The 21863-nt window shown below is 27.7% G+C and overlaps 2 protein-coding genes across 2 annotated transcripts; both read left to right on the plus strand.

Annotated features, from left to right (window-relative positions):
- Positions 1-7035: 7035 nt before the first annotated feature.
- On the plus strand, positions 7036-11218 carry LOC111677850 (succinate dehydrogenase [ubiquinone] iron-sulfur subunit, mitochondrial). Its single transcript, XM_023439051.2, has 4 exons — positions 7036-7307; positions 7662-7960; positions 10445-10579; positions 10638-11218. The coding sequence occupies exons 1-4, from the start codon at positions 7245-7247 to the stop codon at positions 11029-11031; spliced, it is 891 nt and encodes a 296-aa protein (XP_023294819.1). The 5' UTR covers positions 7036-7244; the 3' UTR covers positions 11032-11218.
- A 1645-nt stretch (positions 11219-12863) lies between these two features.
- Positions 12864-21706, plus strand: LOC124420879 (A-agglutinin anchorage subunit-like). Its single transcript, XM_046955269.1, has 4 exons — positions 12864-13219; positions 17502-17692; positions 20528-21133; positions 21194-21706. The coding sequence occupies exons 2-4, from the start codon at positions 17538-17540 to the stop codon at positions 21666-21668; spliced, it is 1236 nt and encodes a 411-aa protein (XP_046811225.1). The 5' UTR covers positions 12864-13219; positions 17502-17537; the 3' UTR covers positions 21669-21706.
- The last annotated feature ends 157 nt before the right edge of the window (positions 21707-21863 follow it).

Raw genomic sequence — 21863 nt, forward strand, 5'->3', positions numbered from 1 at the left:
AGTTATTTAGTTATTTAGTTATTTAGTTATTTAGTTATTTAGTTATTTAGTTATTTAGTTATTTAGTTATTTAGTTATTTAGATATTTAGTTATTTAGTTATTTAGTTTTTTTAGTTTTTTAATTATTTAGTTATTTAGTTATTAAGTTATTTAGTTATTTAGTTATTTAGTTATTTAGTTATTTAGTTATTTAGTTATTTAGTTATTTAGTTATTTAGTTATTTAGTTATTTAGTTATTTAGTTATTTAGTTATTTAGTTATTTAGTTATTTAGTTATTTAGTTATTTAGTTATTTAGTTATTTAGTTATTTAGTTATTTAGTTATTTAGTTATTTAGTTATTTAGTTATTTAGTTATTTAGTTATTTAGTTATTTAGTTATTTAGTTATTTAGTTATTTAGTTATTTAGTTAGTTAGTTAGTTAGTTAGTTAGTTAGTTAGTTAGTTAGTTAGTTAGTTAGTTAGTTAGTTAGTTAGTTAGTTAGTTAGTTATTTAGGTAGGTAGGTAGGTAGGTAGTTAGTTAGTTTAAAGGGAGGTTGTATTGACATCAAAATTGAAGAAATACACCTAGGCCCTGTTGTGCGCTCCTAATCCAGTGCCTCACCACCTCCGGTCTCCCAGACTAGAACACTAAGCACTAATCTATCGGATAGTATTATAGATAGTTTACTTAAAATCCATGATATTTAATAACAATCTTCTTGAAATCAAATTTTATCGGAGTTTTCTATTTACCTTAAATTTTTATATAAAAACCCTAACTCCGTTTGAGTTTTTAAAGTCAGACAAAAAGTGATTTACTTTTTTTGCTAATTGCTTTTTAGTTAAAAAGGTAGAGAAAAAAAGAAAATCATTTCCTTCTTTTATAATTTTTTTTTTGTTAATGAAAATCATGTGGTTGGGTGGTACAATTTCCGTTTAATTACCAGCATCAATGTCGAACACATACTAAAGCAAATCAAATACACTGGCATATTTAATTTTTTACATAATTATATGTACATATCGCTTATGTACTTCGAAAGGATTCTAGCACAAAATTCATAGCTCTTGCTATGAATGGTTCAACAATTTCCTAAACAAATATTTTATATATGTTTCAAATTATGCCCATTTTCTTGTAAATAAGCGTAATGCGTTCACATTATGTACTTTGTGGTTGACAGCATATTTGACTTTTAAAGAAATTGTTTTTCTTTTTTTTTTGCTTTTCTTTAGTATTATTTTTATCATTATGTATTTAAAGCCTAAAGTTTGCTGGATTAATTGAAAATTAAACAATATACTTTGTACTTAATGTCATGTTTACATCTTACATATTTATAAATAAATTTATTTGTTGTTAATAATTTTATACATAAGTTCAAATAAACAAATAAAACAAAGTTTATCACACAAGAAATTTCTTGGAAAAAGTGTAATTTTTCGAATACATAATGAATACTTATAATTTAGAGATTATTTTGCAGCTTTAAAATGACTCAAACATAAGTTTCAGAATTCAAACATATTTTTTCATTAAAATTTTAAAAATAGAATAAGTAAAACAATTTACATTAAATTAAACTAACATTTTTTTATTCTCATGATTTAAAGGTAATAATAACAACTTTTTCGAACATTTTCCAAAATTGCTTTTATTGTATTCCGATAATACATACATTTGTTACAAACAACCAAACATTTTTAATAATTTTAATTATCTGTACAAATATTAAAAAAAACTAAAACCTATAACTCTCTCTCTCTCATTATGGTTTCTAAACTTTTTTTCGTATTTTCTTTCTGTTCATTTATTTACCGTTATTTAACTCAATTTGTTGTTGTTCTTCTTCTTCTGTTTATAAAATGGTTTTATTTATTTTTACATTTACAATCATTGTCTCTTGGTGGTCGGTCGGCTTGTTTTTGGTTCTGTTGCTCCAAATGAACTTTGTTTAAAAACCTCTATGTTTATATAGTTTTGGTTTGTTATTCAAATGAACAACAACAACAAAAACATTTTTATATACTTTGTGGTTATGGATGTTGTTGTTGTTTTTTAATATAAACCACAAATGTCAGAAATGTTCTATGGATGTATGTGTGTACACAGTAGTCCTTTGATATTTGTGTGGGAATTAGTGTGTGACAATACCTAACAGTTCGGGGCTTATAAACCAATCACTTAGATTACGAGGAGGTCAATCGTCACTCCATAGTTTACAAATAGACAGTAAGAAAGCTAGTTCAAGGAATTCACTATATATATAAACTTGGGGATAATATTTGTATATATTGAGTTATTGGTATCAATGTATTCTTTTTAGTTCAAACAAAGCGAAGACAGGCTTATCTTTAATATCCTAAAGTAATGAGGAAGCGTCAATCTGGAGGATAGACTTCATGTAATCGATTTGTTTAATACCACGATTTGGATTTTTTGGCATTAGCTTTGTAGCTGCTACTAAGTAATGGAAAAATGATTGACATTCTCCTAGTATAGTCGGTAGACTAATGGTATCACTAAGAGCGTGTTTTTGAGTTGGCAATTAAATGCCAATTAATAATCAGATTAGTTAATCTAAAAATAAATTGATTCTGATATTAATCTCCTTTTAATGTTTTTGAGAACTACATTTAACTTCGCTAGTGTTGACAACAGTAAATGTCACTGTTTGTTATCAAAACAATACATGTTTTATAAAAAAGAAGAAGACAATTGGAAGTGTGATATGAAAATTGATGAAAACTTAAATTTAAAACAATAAAATGTATTGTGAAGTCTCCATAATTTATACTAATCGATAAATCAAACATTTTAATGTTTATTTTAATAAAAATTGTATAAATTTTTTGGCATCAGCTGTTTACACTTTTACACTTTTTGCTCAAGTTTAAACCATCTCCATTGGGCGCTTAAACTAGCAAACAAAATTAGCTGATTGAGTATTCAATTTAATTTCATTCCTAATCCTTCACTTAAAGATTGGCCCTAAGTGGTTTTCTAACCAAACCCCCAATCTGCTGGGTATCCCTACAGTTTATCAATATTTACTAAAATATAACACTTGGCGAACTTATATTTTATTATTAATTAGACAATCACCACCTAATAGACCCCTAGTAATCTAAAGAGTAGACTCTTTTAAGATGTGTTTTAATAAAAAGGATAACTTAACTTCATTAGTTTAGGACAAACGCTTCTGCCATACTACAGGGTATTCATACAAAATCGACAGCCAGCCATTAGCCAGACTTATAGTAGTAAAATTACAACATTATATATTTCCTTGTGGCTTTACACTAATCACTAAACGAATTGAAAAATAACACCGCAAGGCGAGGTTTCGTTCACAACATCTATTTTATGCTTCGTTTACACTTGCAAATACGTTTAGGGAATTTCCAATATATAGACATAGAGTACGTCTTTGTCTATAGACTAAAGTCAAAAATTAAATATTTAAACAAAAAAAATAAATGATGAGAACATTTAAATTCTTTAAAAGTAATTTTAATTTTAATGTCCAAAAATGGTTTTAAAAATGATGCCCTAAGGTCACATTTCTTTAGTAACATTTTGTAGATTTCGTAAAGCATGTTAAAAGAAAAATCCTTTAAGTTTTCATTGTCTTGAAGATAAATCTTAAAAAGTTTTACTTTCTTAAAAAAACAGACAACAGGTAAGATTGTTTTCAAACGGTTAAAACGAATTTTGTAATCTTTACAAAGTGTTGGCAAGAAGCCACACCCACATACAAAATATATACAAATTAAATTTCGTAAATCTCGAAAACTACAAAAAACAAATTTAATCTGATGTTAATCCACTTTATTGTTTTTGTGTACAAAATAGGGTTCTATAAATCGACTTTCAAATAATCGAACAATCGACTTTTTGTCAAAAAAAGTCGAAAAGTCGAAGTCGACTATTTTGTTCCAAAAAAGTCGATAACTCGACTATCGTCTATGAAAAAAGTCGAAAAGTCGACTTTGTAAATAAAAGTCGAAAAAAGTCGGAAAGTCGAAAAAAGTCGGAAAGAGTCGAAAAAAGTCGAAAAGTCGGAAAAAGTCGATAAGTCGGAAAAAGTCGATAAGTCGGAAAAAGTCGAACAAAATCCCAAAAAGTCGAAAATAGTCGGAAAAAGTTGAAAATAGTAAAAAAAAGTCGAAAAGTCGGAAAAGGTCGAAAATAGAAAGAAGTCGAAAAAACACAAAAAATTGCAACAAATAGAAAAAATATAAATAAAATTTGTTTGTTAATAATAATAAATCATAATAATAAAAATAATAATAGTAATAATAATAATAATAATAATAATAATAATAACAATAATAATAATAATAATTATAATAATAAAAAATAATAATATAATTTTAAATGGCAACATTATAAATTTACGCTTCTGGTAGGGTTCTATAAATCGACTTGTTGTCGAAAAGTCGAAAAAAGTCGAAAAGTCGAAAAAAGTCGAAAACTCGAAAAAAGTCGGAAAGTCAAAAAGTCGAAAAGACGGAAAAAGTCGAAAAGTCGACTATTTATAAAATATTAAAAGTCGAAAAATCGACTTTTAATTAAATGAAAAATACGAAAAGTCGAAAAATCGACTTTTAACTAAATGCAAAAAGTCGAAAAGTCGACTTTTCATAAAATTCTAAAAGTCGACTTTTCATAAAATGCAAAAAGTCGAAAAGTCGACTTTTCGTTTCAACTATAGAACCCTAGTACAAAATTAAACTTTCACTGTGTTGCCAAGCAAACATAAATTTTATATTTTGAAGTCTCCGTTCGAAACTTGTAAAGTTTGAACTTAAATTTCAAGTCTTTCTTTTTTTAAAGAAAGATTTCCAAAAACTAATGAATGTCTCGATTATACCAGCAAACAACTGCCGTCTATAGGGTTATTTAATAATATTATAGTATCTCTCACCTATAACACTTTGTAAAAGTTTTGTGTTTTTCTCTACAAAAGTTTTTTTTGTTTTTGCTTTATATTATTTTAACTTTCTTAGCAATTAACAGTTTTGATTATTGTTGAACTGACATTGTTTCTGGTATTTGTTTTTAGATCTTCTGCTTTGCTCCCTACACTTTCTCTTTCCATCTAAAATTGTATGTATGTACATCCTTCATATTCCCCATTAACGGTAATTGTCGTGTAAAATGTTGTTAAATGTCTTTATATAATGCCAAGTGGTGTTTATCTGTAAATAGATGTATTTTTACCTTCTTCTTATATACATCTTTCTTTTTGCCTCCATTATTTTTCTTGATACCGTTAGTCAGTTACTTTTCATGTGTACATGTATTTGTCTCCGTTAATCACCTTATTTAGGCTAAAAAAGTTCAGTTTTTGTGTCACTAGCAAAACAGAAGAAAGACATGCTATAAAAAGGCTGTTAAGAAAATTGTAAATATTTAAAGAGTTTAGAAACAAAGGAAGAAAAAACCTGTAATCGTTAACTAAAGAATTAAGTTGTGTAAATAGTAATAACTAAATCATTTACAATGTAAATAATGTGAATTTTAATGCCAAAACTTGGATTTTTGTACAAATATCTTAAAAAGCTAAAATACGGACATTCATATTTAGATTAAGACATTTTGTTAGTTAATTAGTTAGATATTTAGTTACTTAGGTCCAATTTTTAGGTAAAGGATTAGGAATTAAATTAAAATTAATCCTCCAAAGTTGTTTTTGAGTATTCAATTTGTAAAATTTGTTTGCTAGTTTAAGCGCCCGATGAAGATGATTTAATCTTGAGCAAGAAATGCAAAAGTGTAAACAGCTGATCCAAAAAATTAATACAAAATTTTATAAAAAAAATTCACTTCTTCACAAAATATTTTTTTGTTTTAAATTTTCATTAATTACATTTACAATTGTCGTCTTCTTTTTTATAAAAGTAGCGTGTTCTTTTTTCTCAATTACATCAAAGGGATAAACATCAGTTTGAAAAGCGTAAAGACAGAGGTACACAATACGTGGTGTACGCGGCAACGCGTTATAGGCTTCTGTCAAAAAAGTTGAAATAGTGTATTTTCATGTAAAGCGTCTGCCGGGAAAAGTTCAGCAACTTCTGACGTCGGCAGCTGATCAGGAATGTATTTTGATTTGTGTAGAACAAAAATATTAATATGAAATAAATTTAACCTACAACGAAAGAAAAATATTAAAAGTTTAAACAAAAACATAAAATTTTTTGGTGTGTAACTTGTAGTTTATAAACCGAGAAAAGTTTCAAAAGCGTAAATCGCGTTGCCACCTCAACGATTGTTGTGTAGTGTACATCTTTAGTTAATTACTTTAGTAGTTTAATTTGCGCCAATATTGTGTTTAGTCAATTTATCAACCCAGTATTTGTTCACCCTCCAAAACATCTATCCAATATCAAAACCTAAAACAACAAAAACCATCTCTGCTTTTCCAATTGTAATAATTTTAATAATTATTTAATTATTGATTTTGTTCATAGGAAGTCTTTAAAATATTAACACATTATAACATTCAGGTTTGTTTTTTGTTTTCTTTTATCATGAATTTTAAGCCGTCACTAAAATTTTTAATTTTTCTAATTGTTCACAAATTTCTTGTCAACGCAGGCCAGAAACCCTGTGTGCAAACAACTCTGTATAGTGTCATATGTTTACAAACTGCCAGATTGTCGATTTTTTATATAGCAAAAAGCCGTTTTAACGATTTTTACTTTAAAAATGTCGATGTGCAGAGAATATCGACAATTAATTAAATGTTTTTGTAATTCTAATATATTTATAAAATAAATATAACAAATTGAAACTACAAATTTGGAATAACATTTTAGTTATATTTAAGCTAGAAAAATAAATCTTTGCTGTTTCCTTAATAATTCAGATAAATTTCTGAAAAAAAAATCCTTAAATTTATTTAAGATGTGTCTGTTAAAAATTTGTTTATTTGAATTGACAATTTTAAACTTACTTTTGATAATTTGCCGTTTTTTAATATATGTGGCATCTCCGTAGATGTCACATTTTGACAATTGTCAAAATTGCAAAACAAATAATGAGAGCAAAGATTTTATCCGAAGTTGGCCAGTCTGCTGTGAGAGTTTTTCAACAAACAAGTCGAAAATTTTTCCACGGGAAAATAAGACAATTTTTCGAATTTTCTTTGATTAAATCGTAAATTGCAAACGCAGTGACGTTTCAATTTTAGTTATAAAACAAAAGTAGAAATTTAAATTACTGATAAACAGATATAAAAAGAACAATAATAATGTTGGTTAATGAAGCCCGTTTGATGTTGAGCCGTACTGGTGCTCTAGCCGCACGTCAGCAGGTAGGGAATGGTTATAGCCACCACCAAAATATTAAGTGGGGTCTAGAAATATCTTACATAAGCATTTAATAATATGAAAATAATAACAAATTTATAAAGAATATAACACGCAATGATTATTAGCAAAATAAATTAAGAAAATTTTTATTTTGCAATAAAAAAATTGTTATGTAAACGCTTGATGATAATATGGTGCTAGTGTATAAAAAGAATCATGTGCAAATTAAATTTGTTAAGTTGCCTAAAACAAACACACCCCCTACCTTAAGTGAACATAGAAAGTTCTATATATATATTATTCTTTTAATGATTTTTCAAATTGTTTATTAATTATGGCTTTTGTTTGTTGTTTAGTTGCGTTCCCTTACCTCTGGCAATCAACAAAACCAGCAGGCTCAAGCCCAAGAAACCCCTGCACCACAAATTAAAACTTTCCAAATCTATCGTTGGAATCCCGACAATGCTGGTGAAAAGCCTTACATGCAAACCTATGAGGTTAACTTACGCGAATGTGGTCCCATGGTTTTGGATGCTTTGATTAAGATCAAAAACGAAATGGACCCCACTTTGACTTTCCGTCGTTCATGCCGTGAAGGCATTTGCGGTTCCTGTGCCATGAATATTGCCGGTACCAATACATTGGCTTGCATTAGGTAAGTTTTCATTAAAAAAGACGCGCTGAAAAAAGAAATGTGTATTCGTTTTTAGAAATGTTATAATGATTTGATTTTTTTCAATTATTATTATGGAATTTTCCATAATAATTTATAGAAATTTAAAATGTAGAGAGCATCTTTAGTTTGACCTTTTTTGTAGGTAAAAAAGACAAATTTTACGTTACGTTTTTGTTATTAGTTTCATATGTTGTGTGTGGACATATAATTGGTGCCTATTGCTTTTACCTGCTCGACCCATTAATTTTCTTTAATTGACTTATAGCCTAATGTCAATGGGGAAAAAACAAGGCAGTGTTTTTAATTTATATGGGATGTATGAAAACTGGTTATTGTGTATCATTAGAAATATTAGAAATGAAAAACTTTTTATAGTTGAACTTTAAAATTAAGTTACAATTTTTAATTTAAAAATATTCTCATCTTGATAAGTTTTTCCAAAAAGTAAAAGTTTAGCGTTAAACTTACTGTTCATAAATTGATATTTTAACCAAAAATGTATTAGGGCAATCATGTCGGGCAGTGGCAGAGGAGATGTTCAATGGTTTCCTCCTGCTCATCTTGACAGCTTCTACAGAAGTCATTGGAAGGTTTACCAAAATAAACCATGCCCTGTGGAGACAGCAACAAGATTGTTGAGATGAGGACGGCTTTGCTGTAGATGATATAATGAACGTTTGATATCCAAACACGGCCATATCTTTCTTGTGCAGATACAAGTTTATTCATTACGCCATTTTGTCTGCGAGAGTTCATAGAACCATTTGTCTATTTACTTGTTTGTTGCTTTTAGTGGTATACCGTCTATGCCCTTTCAGACATTGAGGATCATATTTTCACTTTTCAAACTTTTTAAAACTAAAAACCTGAATTATCGACTTTTTCGAAATTCTTGATTTTTTGGCGACATGTTAACTTTTTAACTTCTTTTTCTTTCAAATTGGTCGCATTATATTAAAAGTAGTCATTTTCCAATTTTTTGTAACGAGTAATTGATTACGTTTCATTTTTCAATTTTATAGCTGTCAACTTTTCAAACTTTTTTAAATTTTGAAAAAAGTTGACTTTTCGAACTTTTTAATGTCGACATTTTTGAAACGTGTTAAGCTTTTGACATTTTTAAATTTTTCGAATTGCTTTTATATAAATTAGTTGAATAACTGACAAAAATTCGAAAATTTTCAAAGTATTTTAATTTTTATTTTCAAAGTCAACTTTTTGATGTTAATTTCCAAAGTCGACTTTTCAATTTTTTTATTTTCTGGACGTGTTATGCATTGGACTCTTTCAATTATTCTGAATTGTTTTCCTACAATTTGGTTGAATAACTGACAAAACGACTTGTATTTCTTAAGTCGACTTTTTGACTTTTATTTCAAAAGACGACTTTTTTACTGTTATTTGCAAAGTCGACTTTTCGAGTTTTTTTCTTACAAGTAGCGACTGTGTTCACTTTTTAATAAGGGTTCTATAGTTGAAACGATAAGTCGACTTTTCGACGTATCGACTTTTTGGATTTAGTTTAAGTCAACTTTTCGACTTTTTGCATTTTATGCAAAGTCGATTTTTATAAATAGTCGACTTTTCCACTTTTTTTTCGACTTTTCGACTTTTCGACTTTTTTCGACTATTTTCGACTTTTTGACAATAACAGACTTTTTGACTATTTTCGACTTTTCGACCATTTCAGACTTGTCGACGATTTTCGACCTTTTCCGATTTTTTTTTTCGATTTTCAACCATTTTCGATTGTTTGACTATTTTTTACTTTTTCAACTTTTTTTTAGCTTATTTTACAATTTTTTCGGCTTTTTGACTTTTTTCGACTTTTATTTCCAAAGTCGATTTTTTTTCCAGACGATAGTCGAGTTATCGATTTTTTTGGAACAAAATAGTCGACTTTTCGACATTTTTCGACAAAAAGTCTATTGTTCGATTATTCGAAAGTCGATTTATAGAAACCTATTTTTAATTTACAAAAAGAATTTTCATTAGTTTTTACAATATTGAAGTTTTCAATATTTCAAAACTTTTTAAATAATGAGTTTTTGAAATAAACACGTCGACTTTTCAAAAGTTTTTAAAAACTTATGATCTTTGGACTTTTTTTACAAGTAAGTGAATCCTTTAATTAAAACAAAAATTCAACTTATTCAACGTTTTAATCGAATCGACTTTTTCAAATATATGATATATGAATATACCAAGGTTCTTGAAATCAAACAATACTTTTTAAATATTCAGCAGCTAAATAATAATTATCACCCCATTTTAATATAAGGTCTTTCTTTAAAATATTTACTATGACCAAACACTTTTGTTATCTAACTAAAAACATTAAACATATATTTCAAAATAATAAAACACCAAGTTCGAAAAGATAAGAAAAAAATCTTTCTTACAACAAAATTTAATAACATTTAAATAAAGTGAATTTTTAAATCTAAATGTTTTTTGTTTTAGCAAAATCGATACCAACACCTCGAAACCATTGAAGGTTTATCCTTTGCCCCATATGTATGTGGTACGTGATTTAGTGCCCGATATGAATAACTTCTATGAACAATACAGATCTATTCAACCCTGGTTGCAACGCAAGTATGTCTTAAATTAAAAAATAAAAAAAAAACATTTTTTAAATAACCCATTCTTTTAGAAACGAAGCCACCGAACAAAAGGGTAAAGCTCAATACTTGCAATCCGTTGAGGATCGTTCCAAATTGGACGGTTTGTATGAGTGTATTTTGTGTGCTTGCTGCTCTACCTCTTGTCCCTCTTACTGGTGGAATTCCGAAAAGTACTTGGGACCTGCCGTTCTTATGCAGGCCTATCGTTGGATCATCGATTCTCGTGATGAAAGCACCTCCGAACGTTTGGGCAAACTTAAGGATCCTTTCAGTGTCTACAGATGTCACACCATCATGAACTGCACACGCACCTGCCCCAAGGGTTTGAATCCCGGTCGTGCTATTGCTGAAATTAAGAAACTTTTGTCTGGTATGGCTTCGAAGCCCGAACCCAAATTAGACACAGCTGCTTTACATAAGTAAACAGCTGGACAACTGTTTTGGAGGATATTATTTTCGTTTTCTTCGCTTGACAATGTGTTTCCAGTTTTTCCTTTAAATTATCTTTGTACTTATAAAGTTTCCACAAAAAGAACAATATTATTGTTTTGTCTATAAAGAAAAGCATTAAGTTTTCCTTTTCTTTTTTGAACTACTGTAGCTTGTTATTGATTTTCACAGTTGGTGTGTAATATATTGCTCACAAACAACCTTTCTTATGATTTAAGTTTTGCAGCTTTATTCTTTTAAAATTTATATTTTATTTTAATAATTTTTATCTTTTGGATATATTTACGCTTTTGATTATTTAAATATTTTTTTTTAGTTTAATTTCCTCAATTTTTATTTTATTTAGTAAGAGAGAAAGTTTGTAGTAAAATAAAAATAGTGATTGTATCGTATTAATAAAATAAACAACTACAGTTTATAAAAAATTAATTAAAGGAATAAATAAAATGCATATAAATATAAAAAATAATGAAATATAAAGAGATTTTTTTCTAAATTTTACAATTTCTTAATCAAATATGCCATGTAGATCACCAACATCTGTGATTAACGCTTCGATCGATTGTTTTGTCAAAATTATATTTTTTCAACTTTGAATTAAATATTATTTTTGTTATGGAAATCTTGAAATATAACGCTCCGATTGTGCAAATAGCAGAAATCTGAGATAATTCATATATCCCTAAAATATCCTTAATTAACGTTCCAATTGAAAAATTAGTGAAAATCTAATTGAGAAATTAGCGAAAATTTGTGATCATAAGGCTTCAATTAAGAAAATTTATGATCATTCATAATTTTCACTAAAAAACTACTACAATCGGTAATAGATCCACAAGTACAGGGTATACAGAGATCTCACGAGAGATAAACTATTTCCCTCTCTCTGTCGCACAAAACGATTACAATGATTTTTGTTGTAACTTTATTAAATATACCTCTTCACACTAAATTATTTCAAGATGAAAAAAAGTTGATTTTGGGACTTTTTTCAAATGTCAAAACTGTATACTTTATAAAAGATCCTTAAATAACATTAAGACCCAAATGTATAAGTTACTAAAATCCATGAATCGTATAAAAACTTTTGAATTGTTCATTATGTGATCATTTCAGATTACTGTCATCTCTAAACTGTTATCGTAGCTTTATCATATCTAGTATAGCAACTTTTTAAATACAACTCTGTTAAACAAAACCAGATTGGTAACGCTTTATAATTTAAGGTTGGATGGTGTTTGATGCAAACGTTTTGTTTCAAACAATGTTCAATTAAAGTTAAGAACAATAGTTAATTTCAAAAAAAAAAAAAACACTAAAAAAGAAAATAAATTTGTCACAATTTTCTTTATAAAAATCTTTTGTTTTACCTGAGATAGGTATTGTCTGTTGAAATTTTTGTTGTAATTTACGGTTGTTTCTAACGTCAAGATATCTCGAAAATTAAAGAACATAAGAGATTTTCAGATGACATAAGAATTTTTATATATAAAGTTGTCTCAAATATCTGAACAACCGTATGTGATGTATTTCGATTTAGCGCTGTCTGTAGGTATTAACATAACGATGCAGAATATTGGTTCTTATATTAAGTAGTAATAAGTTTTATTTTGTATACATAATATAAAAAACTAATTTTACAGATATTTACTTTCAAAATCACAATTTTTAATCACCCGTATTCCGTTTTGATTGTTAATAACGTTTAAATGTTTAAAAACACTTTTAAACCGCCGCCGTTATTAATAGTATTAAACGGCGCTAAAGTCAGTCGGCGGAGGGCTCTGCTAGCTTAGCGTTCAATCTGTTTTTGTTTCATTCGCATATTTTAAATTGAAGCAAACGGACGTTCGTCGTATAACGCGAGTGTTCTGCTAAAAAGAATCTAATAAATTATAACAGCAGCAAAAAACTATTAATAAAATATTTTGCATAAATAATTTGAGTGACTAATTAATGTTTATTTTTAATTAAACAACCTAAACATACAATCAAGGAGAGAAAGAAATAAAGTGTGAAAATAAAACACCGCAAGCAATTTTCTTGGGTGTAAAAGAAAAATGTTAAAAAATTAAAACTAGAAGAAAAAAGTTTTGCAAAAACAATTATAAATTGTGGAAATTAATAAAAACAACAGCGTGTGTAAATATATTATAAAAAAGTAAGTGTTTTTTTTATCAAGAAATCTTTTTTTGTAATCAATTGCGTCCAAAATCAGCGATGACCGCATTTTTAGTGCTTCTTAAGACTTGATGTTGTTGTTGTAATTAATATGTATAAACATATTTTGTTGTTGCGTCTTATTGCTAACAGAGAGAGAGGAGGCCACCGCGTCTTGTTAGAAATCTACCAAGGAAAATATAAAATTGTGGGAAAAACAAGTTTTTCCTTCTCCTGTATTTTCATTTGATCGATAATTTTTTTGTTTATAACTTGTGTATGCATGTGTGTTAAAATCCAAGCAAATGTTTTTACAGCTTTTTTTGTTGTTCTTGTTATTTTCCTTTCCATTTTTCCTGCATATTTGTGTTGAATTTTTTCAAGCCGTTTTTTGCCGTTTCTCTCTTCTGGAGATTTTTCTTCAACATGTGTGTTTTTGGAATGTGTCATAGCAAGCGATTGTTTTTGTAATTTCTCCGTCATTGTTTTGCTGTTTAGGGGTGGGAAGCATAGAATATTGGAAAAAATAAACTACAATTCACAATTATTGCAATTGCAAATAATTAAATAAAATTAACAATAAATTTAATTTTATGTTTTATTTTATTAAAAATATTTATATACCTAGTAAATGTAAGGCTATAATTTACAACCTTGTATTACTTTTTTGTTTTATTTTTATTGCTTTTTTTTTTGAAATTTCAAGTACAGTTTTCTAAATAATTCACTTTTGAAAATATTATTTTGTTTATAATATTGAGAGATTTCGATTTAATTTATACCGCCTACTCGTAATGGGCGGTATATTATGCTGTTGAGCAGATATTCACAAGTTCGATAGATAGATAGATAGATAGATAGATAAATAGATAGATAAATAGATAGATAGATAGATAGATAGATAGATAGATAGATAGATAGATAGTTAGATAGATAGATAGATAGATAGATAGATAGATAGATAGATAGATAGATAGATAGATAGATAGATAGATAGATAGATATAAAGATATATAGATAGATAGATATATATATATATAGATAGATAGATAGATAGATAGATAGATAGATAGATAGATAGATAGATAGATAGATAGATAGATAGATAGATAGATAGATAAATAGATAGATAGATAGATAGATAGATAGATAGATAGATAGATAGATAGATAAATAGATAGATAACTAGCTAGATAGATATAGATAGATATATTAATATATAACGTAACGTAATATTAAATTTGTTTCCTTATGAACAAATCCTTCAGTATTTATTCAGAGTTTATGTATGCTATCAAGAATCAGTCCCGAATCTTCATAATGATATGGATCTTGATTTAAAGATTGATAAATTTCAATAAATATGCTTATATTCATTGTATGCTATAGGTCATAATCCGTCGGATATGATCGTCTATACTATTTTTTACATATATGTTTAATTTTGAAAAGAAATTTATTTTTATGTTTCGCAATGTGTTGCTGACTAATTTTCGTTAAACAAATAGATTCTTAAAATTTACATAAATATATTCTTATTATAGATTTATTTAAAAGTACACTGTTCGTCAAAATTTCAGCAAAATATTCAAATAATAAATAGATTCCGTTTTTATCTTTGACAACTTTCTAAAAGGTTTAAGTATTTTCCGTTGGAAATATATTAAATTAATATCTCTGTTTTTTCCATATTATAATATAGTTTTAATCATCACTGTATATTTTGTGCCAATTTTACTTTCTTTTCTTTAGGAGATTTGTTTGTTTATTTGTCTTTGTTAAAAGCCCCCAATTCGTACTAATTTCCGTGTTCCCAAAATACATACGTACCTATTTCATTTTTAAAATCCCTGTAAAAAGTATTTAGCACGAAACACTTTTATGTTTTATTCTATGAAAGATATTTTAATTGTGCTAAATTTTAAGTTGCATAATATCTGTTTATTCATTTAATTTAGGGGTTTTGAGATATTTTACGCAAAATTTAATTTGGGAGCACATAGTGTCTGTTTATTTTTACCAATCGACCTAAAATGTGTGTAAATTATATATCACGAAATGAGTAATATGTTGAATTGATTTGAAAATAGTTTATAAATAAAGATTGTAACAAATTTCAATAGGTTTATTTTAATGCTATAATTTTCTGTACTAGTTCAGTTCTCAGCCAATTCTAGTGCAGTTCTAGTTCAGTTCTAATTCAGTTCTAATTCAAATCTAATTCAGTTCTAGATTAGTTCTAGTTCAATTCTAGTTCAGTTCTAGTTCAGTTCTATTTCAGTTCTAGTTCAATTATAGTTCAGTTCTAGTTCAGTTCTAATTCAGTTCTAGTTCAGTTCTAGTTCAGTTCTAGTTCAGTTCTAGTTCAGTTCTAGTTCAGTTCTAGTTCAGTTCTAGTTCAGTTCTAGTTCAGTTCCAGTTCAGTTCTAGTTCAGTTCTAGTTCAGTTCTAGTTCAGTTCTAGTTCAGTTCTAGTTCAGTTCTAGTTCAGTTCTAGTTCAGTTCTAGTTCAGTTCTAGTTCAGTTCTAGTTCAGTTCTAGTTCAGTTCTAGTTCAGTTCTAGTTCAGTTCTAGTTCAGTTCTTGTTCAGTTCTAGTTCAGTTCTAGTTCAGTTCTAGTTCAGTTCTAGTTCAGTTCTAGTTCAGTTCTAGTTCAGTTCTAGTTCTGTTTTAGTTTAGTTCTAGATCAGTTCTAATTCAGTCCTAACTTAGTTCTAGTTCAGTTCTTGTTTGGTTCTAAATGAGTTTTCCATGTTCAGTTCTAGTTCCCTTCTAGTTCAGTTCCTGTTAGTTTTTAAATCTCTAATATATTAAACATCGCATCATTTAGGAGACTGCATTATGGAAACGTTTAGAAGTTAATGTTAATTTTAGTTGAAGTTTCTTTAAACAGGCCCCTATTTATTAAAATAGTGTCACGTGTCTTCATTTATTAATTCAATTAATATTAAAACTATTATACTCTCATAAGTCTAACTTAACTCTGTTTGTTTGCCTAGAGTAAACGTTTCTAAAAAGTATTTTCGCAAATAATTCATTATTATGTATCTAGCTTAAGTGTAAACAAACACCAATAAAAAAAATGACATCATAACTTAATAAAAAGAACGACTCAATCTTCTTCTTGGCAAATTATTTTGTGATCCCTTTTCCATCTTCTACTTTTGTGATTCATTTAGTTTTCTTATATATTCATGTTATTCAAACAAAAATACGTTATTATTGTGCTTTTGCTCTACAAAGTCAACGAAGTCTTATCAATATTTTTTTTTTATTAACCGGCAAAATGTTTGCCACATGTTATTTGTGCGATTTCGTTACTTGAACTAAATCATCAATTAGATATTGCGCCATTTTTACAAAGAGAACTAACTGAGGCTTTATTTCTTATAAAAAGAATTCCATAAATATTTTAAAACAGTTTCTATACTTCGTATTAAAATCTCATTAATATTCTTTAAAGGTATTTTATAAATTTTTTTCTATTACTTAAAACAATTAGAAATTTTATGAGTTTTTTTTTTTTGCTTTAATTGTAAGTGTTTTATAAATTATTTTTAATTTACTTAGTTATTTTAATTAATAACAAAGCTTTTACAACACGAAAACTTGTTTGACTACGAGTCAATTGTTATCTCCCCCTCCTCCTCCATTCATAAATACTTTATTGTTTTACACTATGTAAGTTTATTTCTTTATAAGGGTAAAATGATTTTTGTTTGTCTGTCTAGCCATGTGGCAATTGAATTACATTTATAATCATTTTCTATAACAATTCTCTGTTTGTTTTGCATATTAGCATAGAGTATTAGTTTTTTAAGCAACAACTCTGGGAGTTTGGGTAAACTTTAAATGTTGTCTTAGATTTCTTAAATAAAACTAAACTATTTTGGTCTCTATAGGTCTATTTAAGGTTAAGATTTCAAATATTTTTGCTCAATTATAATAATATTACTTAAACTTCTGGCTATAGTTTACTCATACGTAATACTGTAAACAAGACACTCCTTTTTTTTCCTCATTTACAATAATGCTTTATCTTTGCCCCACCATACTTCTTCGTTTGTACTGGTTTTACTTATCTTGCCATACATGTTAGTCTAAAATGTAAGGTATGTCTACATACGTATGTACTCGTTTCTTGCTATAATCTATTATCAATCTATGTGGTTAAAAACTTCTGGTGTTTTTTTGTTTGTTTATTTACGTTAAAATTTTTTTGTTTATATTTTCATTTTCATACAAATTTTTTTTAATCTTTTTTTTTTTGTTTTCTTTCCAACAGCTTTGAAATAAAAATCATCATTAAGATATTTACAAGATGAGTGAATATACTATAGAGACTAGACGTCGATCTAGGTCGAAAACACCATTTTTACGTTCCAGTTGTGATCATGAAAATTGTGATCATGTTGGCGATGAACCACATGTACATCATCAAAAGAAAAAAATTACATCTTTGGCACCAAATGTTAAGTAAGTTTAGAAGTTTTCATTTAAATTTATTTGGAACTTTTCTTAAATAAGAGACTTTTTTTGGTGAAATTTTAAAAAAATTTCCACCAATCTTTTTTGTTTATTAATAAGTTTTAAAAATATAGATATTCTGGATCCTTATAGATAGTCGAGAAGTTTGAGCTATGTCTGTCCGTCTGTTGAAACCAATTTGCACAGAATCGCAGATTGTTTGGTAGAGTAGTCAATAGACCAATCCATAGGCTTAGAATAGTGTAAAGATTAGTCTGTAGACTATTCTTTTGAGTTGTCTATCTATATAGATTCAATAGAAAGTTTCGTAGAGTAGTTAATCTGTCAACTTGTCCAAAAATTAGTTAATAGACTAGTCTTAATACTTATCACTAGCCTAGTCCATAGATTAGTTCAAAGATTAGTGTATTTACAACCGAAGTTAGTCCATAAATTAGTCTACAGACTAGTCCCTAAACTGGTCTATAGACTAGACTACACTCTGATCTATAGACTAATGCATAAAATAGTCAAAAGACTAGTCCAATAACTAGTCTATAGACTAGTCCATAAACTAGTCTATAGACTAGCCCAATAACTAGTCTATAGACTAGTCCTATAACTAATCTATAGACTAGTCCAATAACTAGTCTATAGACTAGTCCATAAACTAGTCTATAGACTAGTCCATAAACTAGTCTATAGACTATCCCAATAACTAGTCTATAGACTAGTCCAATAACTAATCTATAGACTAGTCCATAAACTAGTCTATAGTCTATGGTCTTGTATATAGTCTAGTCCACAAACATGTCTTTAGACTAGCCCATAAACAAGTAAATAAACTAGTCAACAAACTAGTATATACACTAGTCCAGAAACTAGTCTATTGACTAGCTCACAGAATAGTCTAGGGTTTAGTCCATCATCATAAAAGTGTTTAAACTAACAGTTTATAGACTATTCCACAAATTAGTGTTTAGACTAGTCCACAAACCGGTATATATACTAGTCCATAAACTAGTCTATATCGGTTAAGTCTAAGGACTATTCTTTAAACTAATCTATTGACTAGTTTTTCGTCTATGGAAACTTTTTATCAAAAAGATTTTAAACGGCTAAAGTGGTAAATTAAACTCTATTAATAACTTTTTCTAATTGAATACTTTTATATTATAGATTATTGGTAATAATTTGTTAATACATAAATCTTATCAAAAAGAATGATTAAAAATTTGGCAATTAAAAAACAAATAAAAAAATCTTAAAAAAACATTTAAAAGAATTAACTAAATATAAATAGAAGATTTTTAATAAAAACAAAATAAATTTTTAATTAAAAATAATTTTAAAAATTTATAATTGTTAATTAAAAATTACTTAACAAAAATTAGTTTTGACAAAAGTCTAATGATTTAGACTTGAAATTAAATTTTAAATAAATTTTTTCAACATTTCATTAACTTTTTAAAACTATAACAAAAATGTTTTATAATAAAAATGTAGGAATAAATAATTATAAATATACACATCTACACACACGCAAATATACAACTTATAACATTTTCGTAATACATAAAATATTTAAATATATAAAAAAAATTAATTTATACATAAATATAACGTGTTAAGTGACCTTCAAAATGTATTTATTTATTTTTCATTTTAACAACACAACAAACTAAAACTGAACTCAACTAGACTCGCTGTAGGTATATGTTGTTGATGTTGAGAGAATATGAATTGTTAAAAGTTTATAAAACAAATGACGGTCAAAACAACAAAATTTTTGTTTGTATAACAAAGCTAAAAACCAAAAATAACGTCATCATTTGAAACGACATGAAACTCAAAATACGAAATACATTTATTTTTTAGCCAGGGGAGTGATTAACACAATATAAATTATTATATACAATTATTACATACAAACACGTTTATTAATACGTTTAGTTTTCGGTGAAATAATTGTGTGTAGAGTGTATAGAGAATAAAAATCTTAATAACAAATAACGCGCCAAATGTTGAATTAAAAAATAAAGTATAGTTTAAATACTAACAAACTTCTACAGAATAAACATAAATAAAGCGCGTAAGTGTGAGAATATGAAAATAAATTTAGCTTAAATTTACACCATTTCCTGTACATATTAAGAGTTGTTAAAGATTTAAATCAACATTGAATACGAAGGTGATATATTTAAAAATCTATTTGAAAACTTGATAAAAACTTTAAAAAAGTTAAAAATATACTAAAGTTAAAAATATATCTAATTGTCAGTAACAGTTATCAGACGATAAGTTAATGAATTAGAATTCTTCTAAATATGACGTAATTTATGAGGGTGTTTTGGAAATAAAGGTGATTTGTTTGAAATATGTAGTTTCAGTGAAATTGACAATGAACTTTTCTGTTGACAACTTTTAAGGTTGATTGAATGTGGAGAATAGCCAAGTTTTTCTTTTAAAGGTCAATAAACAATTGTTTTTGTCTAAACAGCAAATTAACAAACATTTAAGATTTTACAAAAAAATATAATAAATACAATTACAATTTCATCCAAAATATGTAAAGTTCATAGAAAATATTTATAGATTTTTTTGCAAAAATTTAATGTTTATGAAAATTCATACTATTAATGAAAATTCACACTATTTAAGAAAATTCATACTATTTATGAATATTATTTTTAAATTTTATTTATTTTAGACAATGAAAAAAACTTTTATAATAAACGATTTTTTTTAATTTTTAAAAATTACAAAAGTTTTGTAATAATATAGTTCTTTTTAATTAATTTTCAAATTTCTTTAAAATAATATATTTTTCTTTTTTTCTCTTAGAACTATTGTTGAAGAAACCGTTGAGGTAACATCATCATCTACAGTGGGAAGTGGTAAAGATAGTCCCTCTAAAATGGCACAAACTAAAATCAAAACATCTGATTACTCCAGTGAAGAAAGTCCTGAAAATAAAAACAAAATTAACACACGAACCACAACAACAACATCATCATCCTCCTCCTCCTCAACAGCTCAAGGATACACACAACAACAACAAAAACAAACCTTAAGCGAAACAACACGTTCATCAACAACAACGGTTATAACAAAAAGCAAAAAATTGGGAGGAAGTGGTAGCGTAGCTACTTCAACACCCAAAGCCAGTAATTTTGTTACAAGTTTTGCCTCACAATATGCTTCAAGAAGTGAAGGAGGAGGTGGTGGTGGTGGTAGTAGTGGCAGTTTCAAAACTGATCACAGTAGCCAACAGCGTAGATATAAAGAACACACACAAAATGTATTAAATGCTGAAAAGGAGCTAAGTACTAGTAAAAACAAATCCCTAAGCGGTTTCTTGGGTAATTCATTTGGTGATGGCAGTCTCAATTTAGATGCCAGTGATCATATTGCCTATTTGGAATACAAAAAAGCAGGAGAATATTGGAAGTAAGTTAATTTTTTTAAATAATATTGATTTTTTATTAATAATATTTTTCTTCTCTTTAGGACCACCCCTAAAACAGATTATACCTATTCTGAATTATCACCACATAGACGTGAATTGGCACCCGGTATTGTAGCCATGCCCAACATGTCTCGCCAGTCGTTGGAGAATCATCACGAACGCATCAATTATATGATACAACGTAATCCCGCCCAAGAAGAACAAATCAGACGTCGTTATGAATCATCCAAATATACACAAAACAGAAGAGCAGCTGAAAGATTAGCTTACGATTCTGGAGATGAAGTTGATTATTCACAATATCAAACATATCGTACCAGTAGAAATGTTTATAATTACAATAACAAATATGAAGAATCTTGGCTTATGCGTTTTATAACAACAATTGTCACCACTCTAACGACCACCTGGTCAACAATAACTGGCTCCAATAGTGCTAATGCAGGTGGTGGTGTGGGCATGTATACACACAGTAGTTTGTATCAAACGAAATTAACCGAAGAAAGGGGTAAGTGACATTTTTTCCTTTACTATAGACTAGGCTATAGAATAGACTCGACTATAGACTAAACTATAGACTAGACTATAGACTAGACTATAGACTAGACTAGACTATAGACTAGACTATAGACTAGACTATAGACTAAACTATAGACTAGACTATAGACTAGACTAGAGACTAGACTATAGACTAGACTATAGACTAGACTA

Source organism: Lucilia cuprina, chromosome 6 (genome assembly GCF_022045245.1).
Source record: "Lucilia cuprina isolate Lc7/37 chromosome 6, ASM2204524v1, whole genome shotgun sequence".
Lineage (NCBI taxonomy): Eukaryota > Metazoa > Arthropoda > Insecta > Diptera > Calliphoridae > Lucilia > Lucilia cuprina.

What these genes read in the sequence shown, in the direction of transcription:
- LOC111677850 (XM_023439051.2), top strand. Translation starts at nt 7,245, where the DNA reads ATGTTGGTTAATGAAGCCCGTTTGATGTTGAGCCGTACTGGTGCTCTA. An exon ending in CTCTAGCCGCACGTCAGCAG is followed by an intron (nt 7,308 to 7,661) that starts GTAGGGAATGGT and finishes TTTGTTGTTTAG; the next exon opens with TTGCGTTCCCTTACCTCTGG. An exon ending in AATACATTGGCTTGCATTAG is followed by an intron (nt 7,961 to 10,444) that starts GTAAGTTTTCAT and finishes TTTTTGTTTTAG; the next exon opens with CAAAATCGATACCAACACCT.
- LOC124420879 (XM_046955269.1), top strand. Translation starts at nt 17,538, where the DNA reads ATGAGTGAATATACTATAGAGACTAGACGTCGATCTAGGTCGAAAACA. An exon ending in TCTTTGGCACCAAATGTTAA is followed by an intron (nt 17,693 to 20,527) that starts GTAAGTTTAGAA and finishes TTTTTCTCTTAG; the next exon opens with AACTATTGTTGAAGAAACCG. An exon ending in AAAGCAGGAGAATATTGGAA is followed by an intron (nt 21,134 to 21,193) that starts GTAAGTTAATTT and finishes TCTTCTCTTTAG; the next exon opens with GACCACCCCTAAAACAGATT.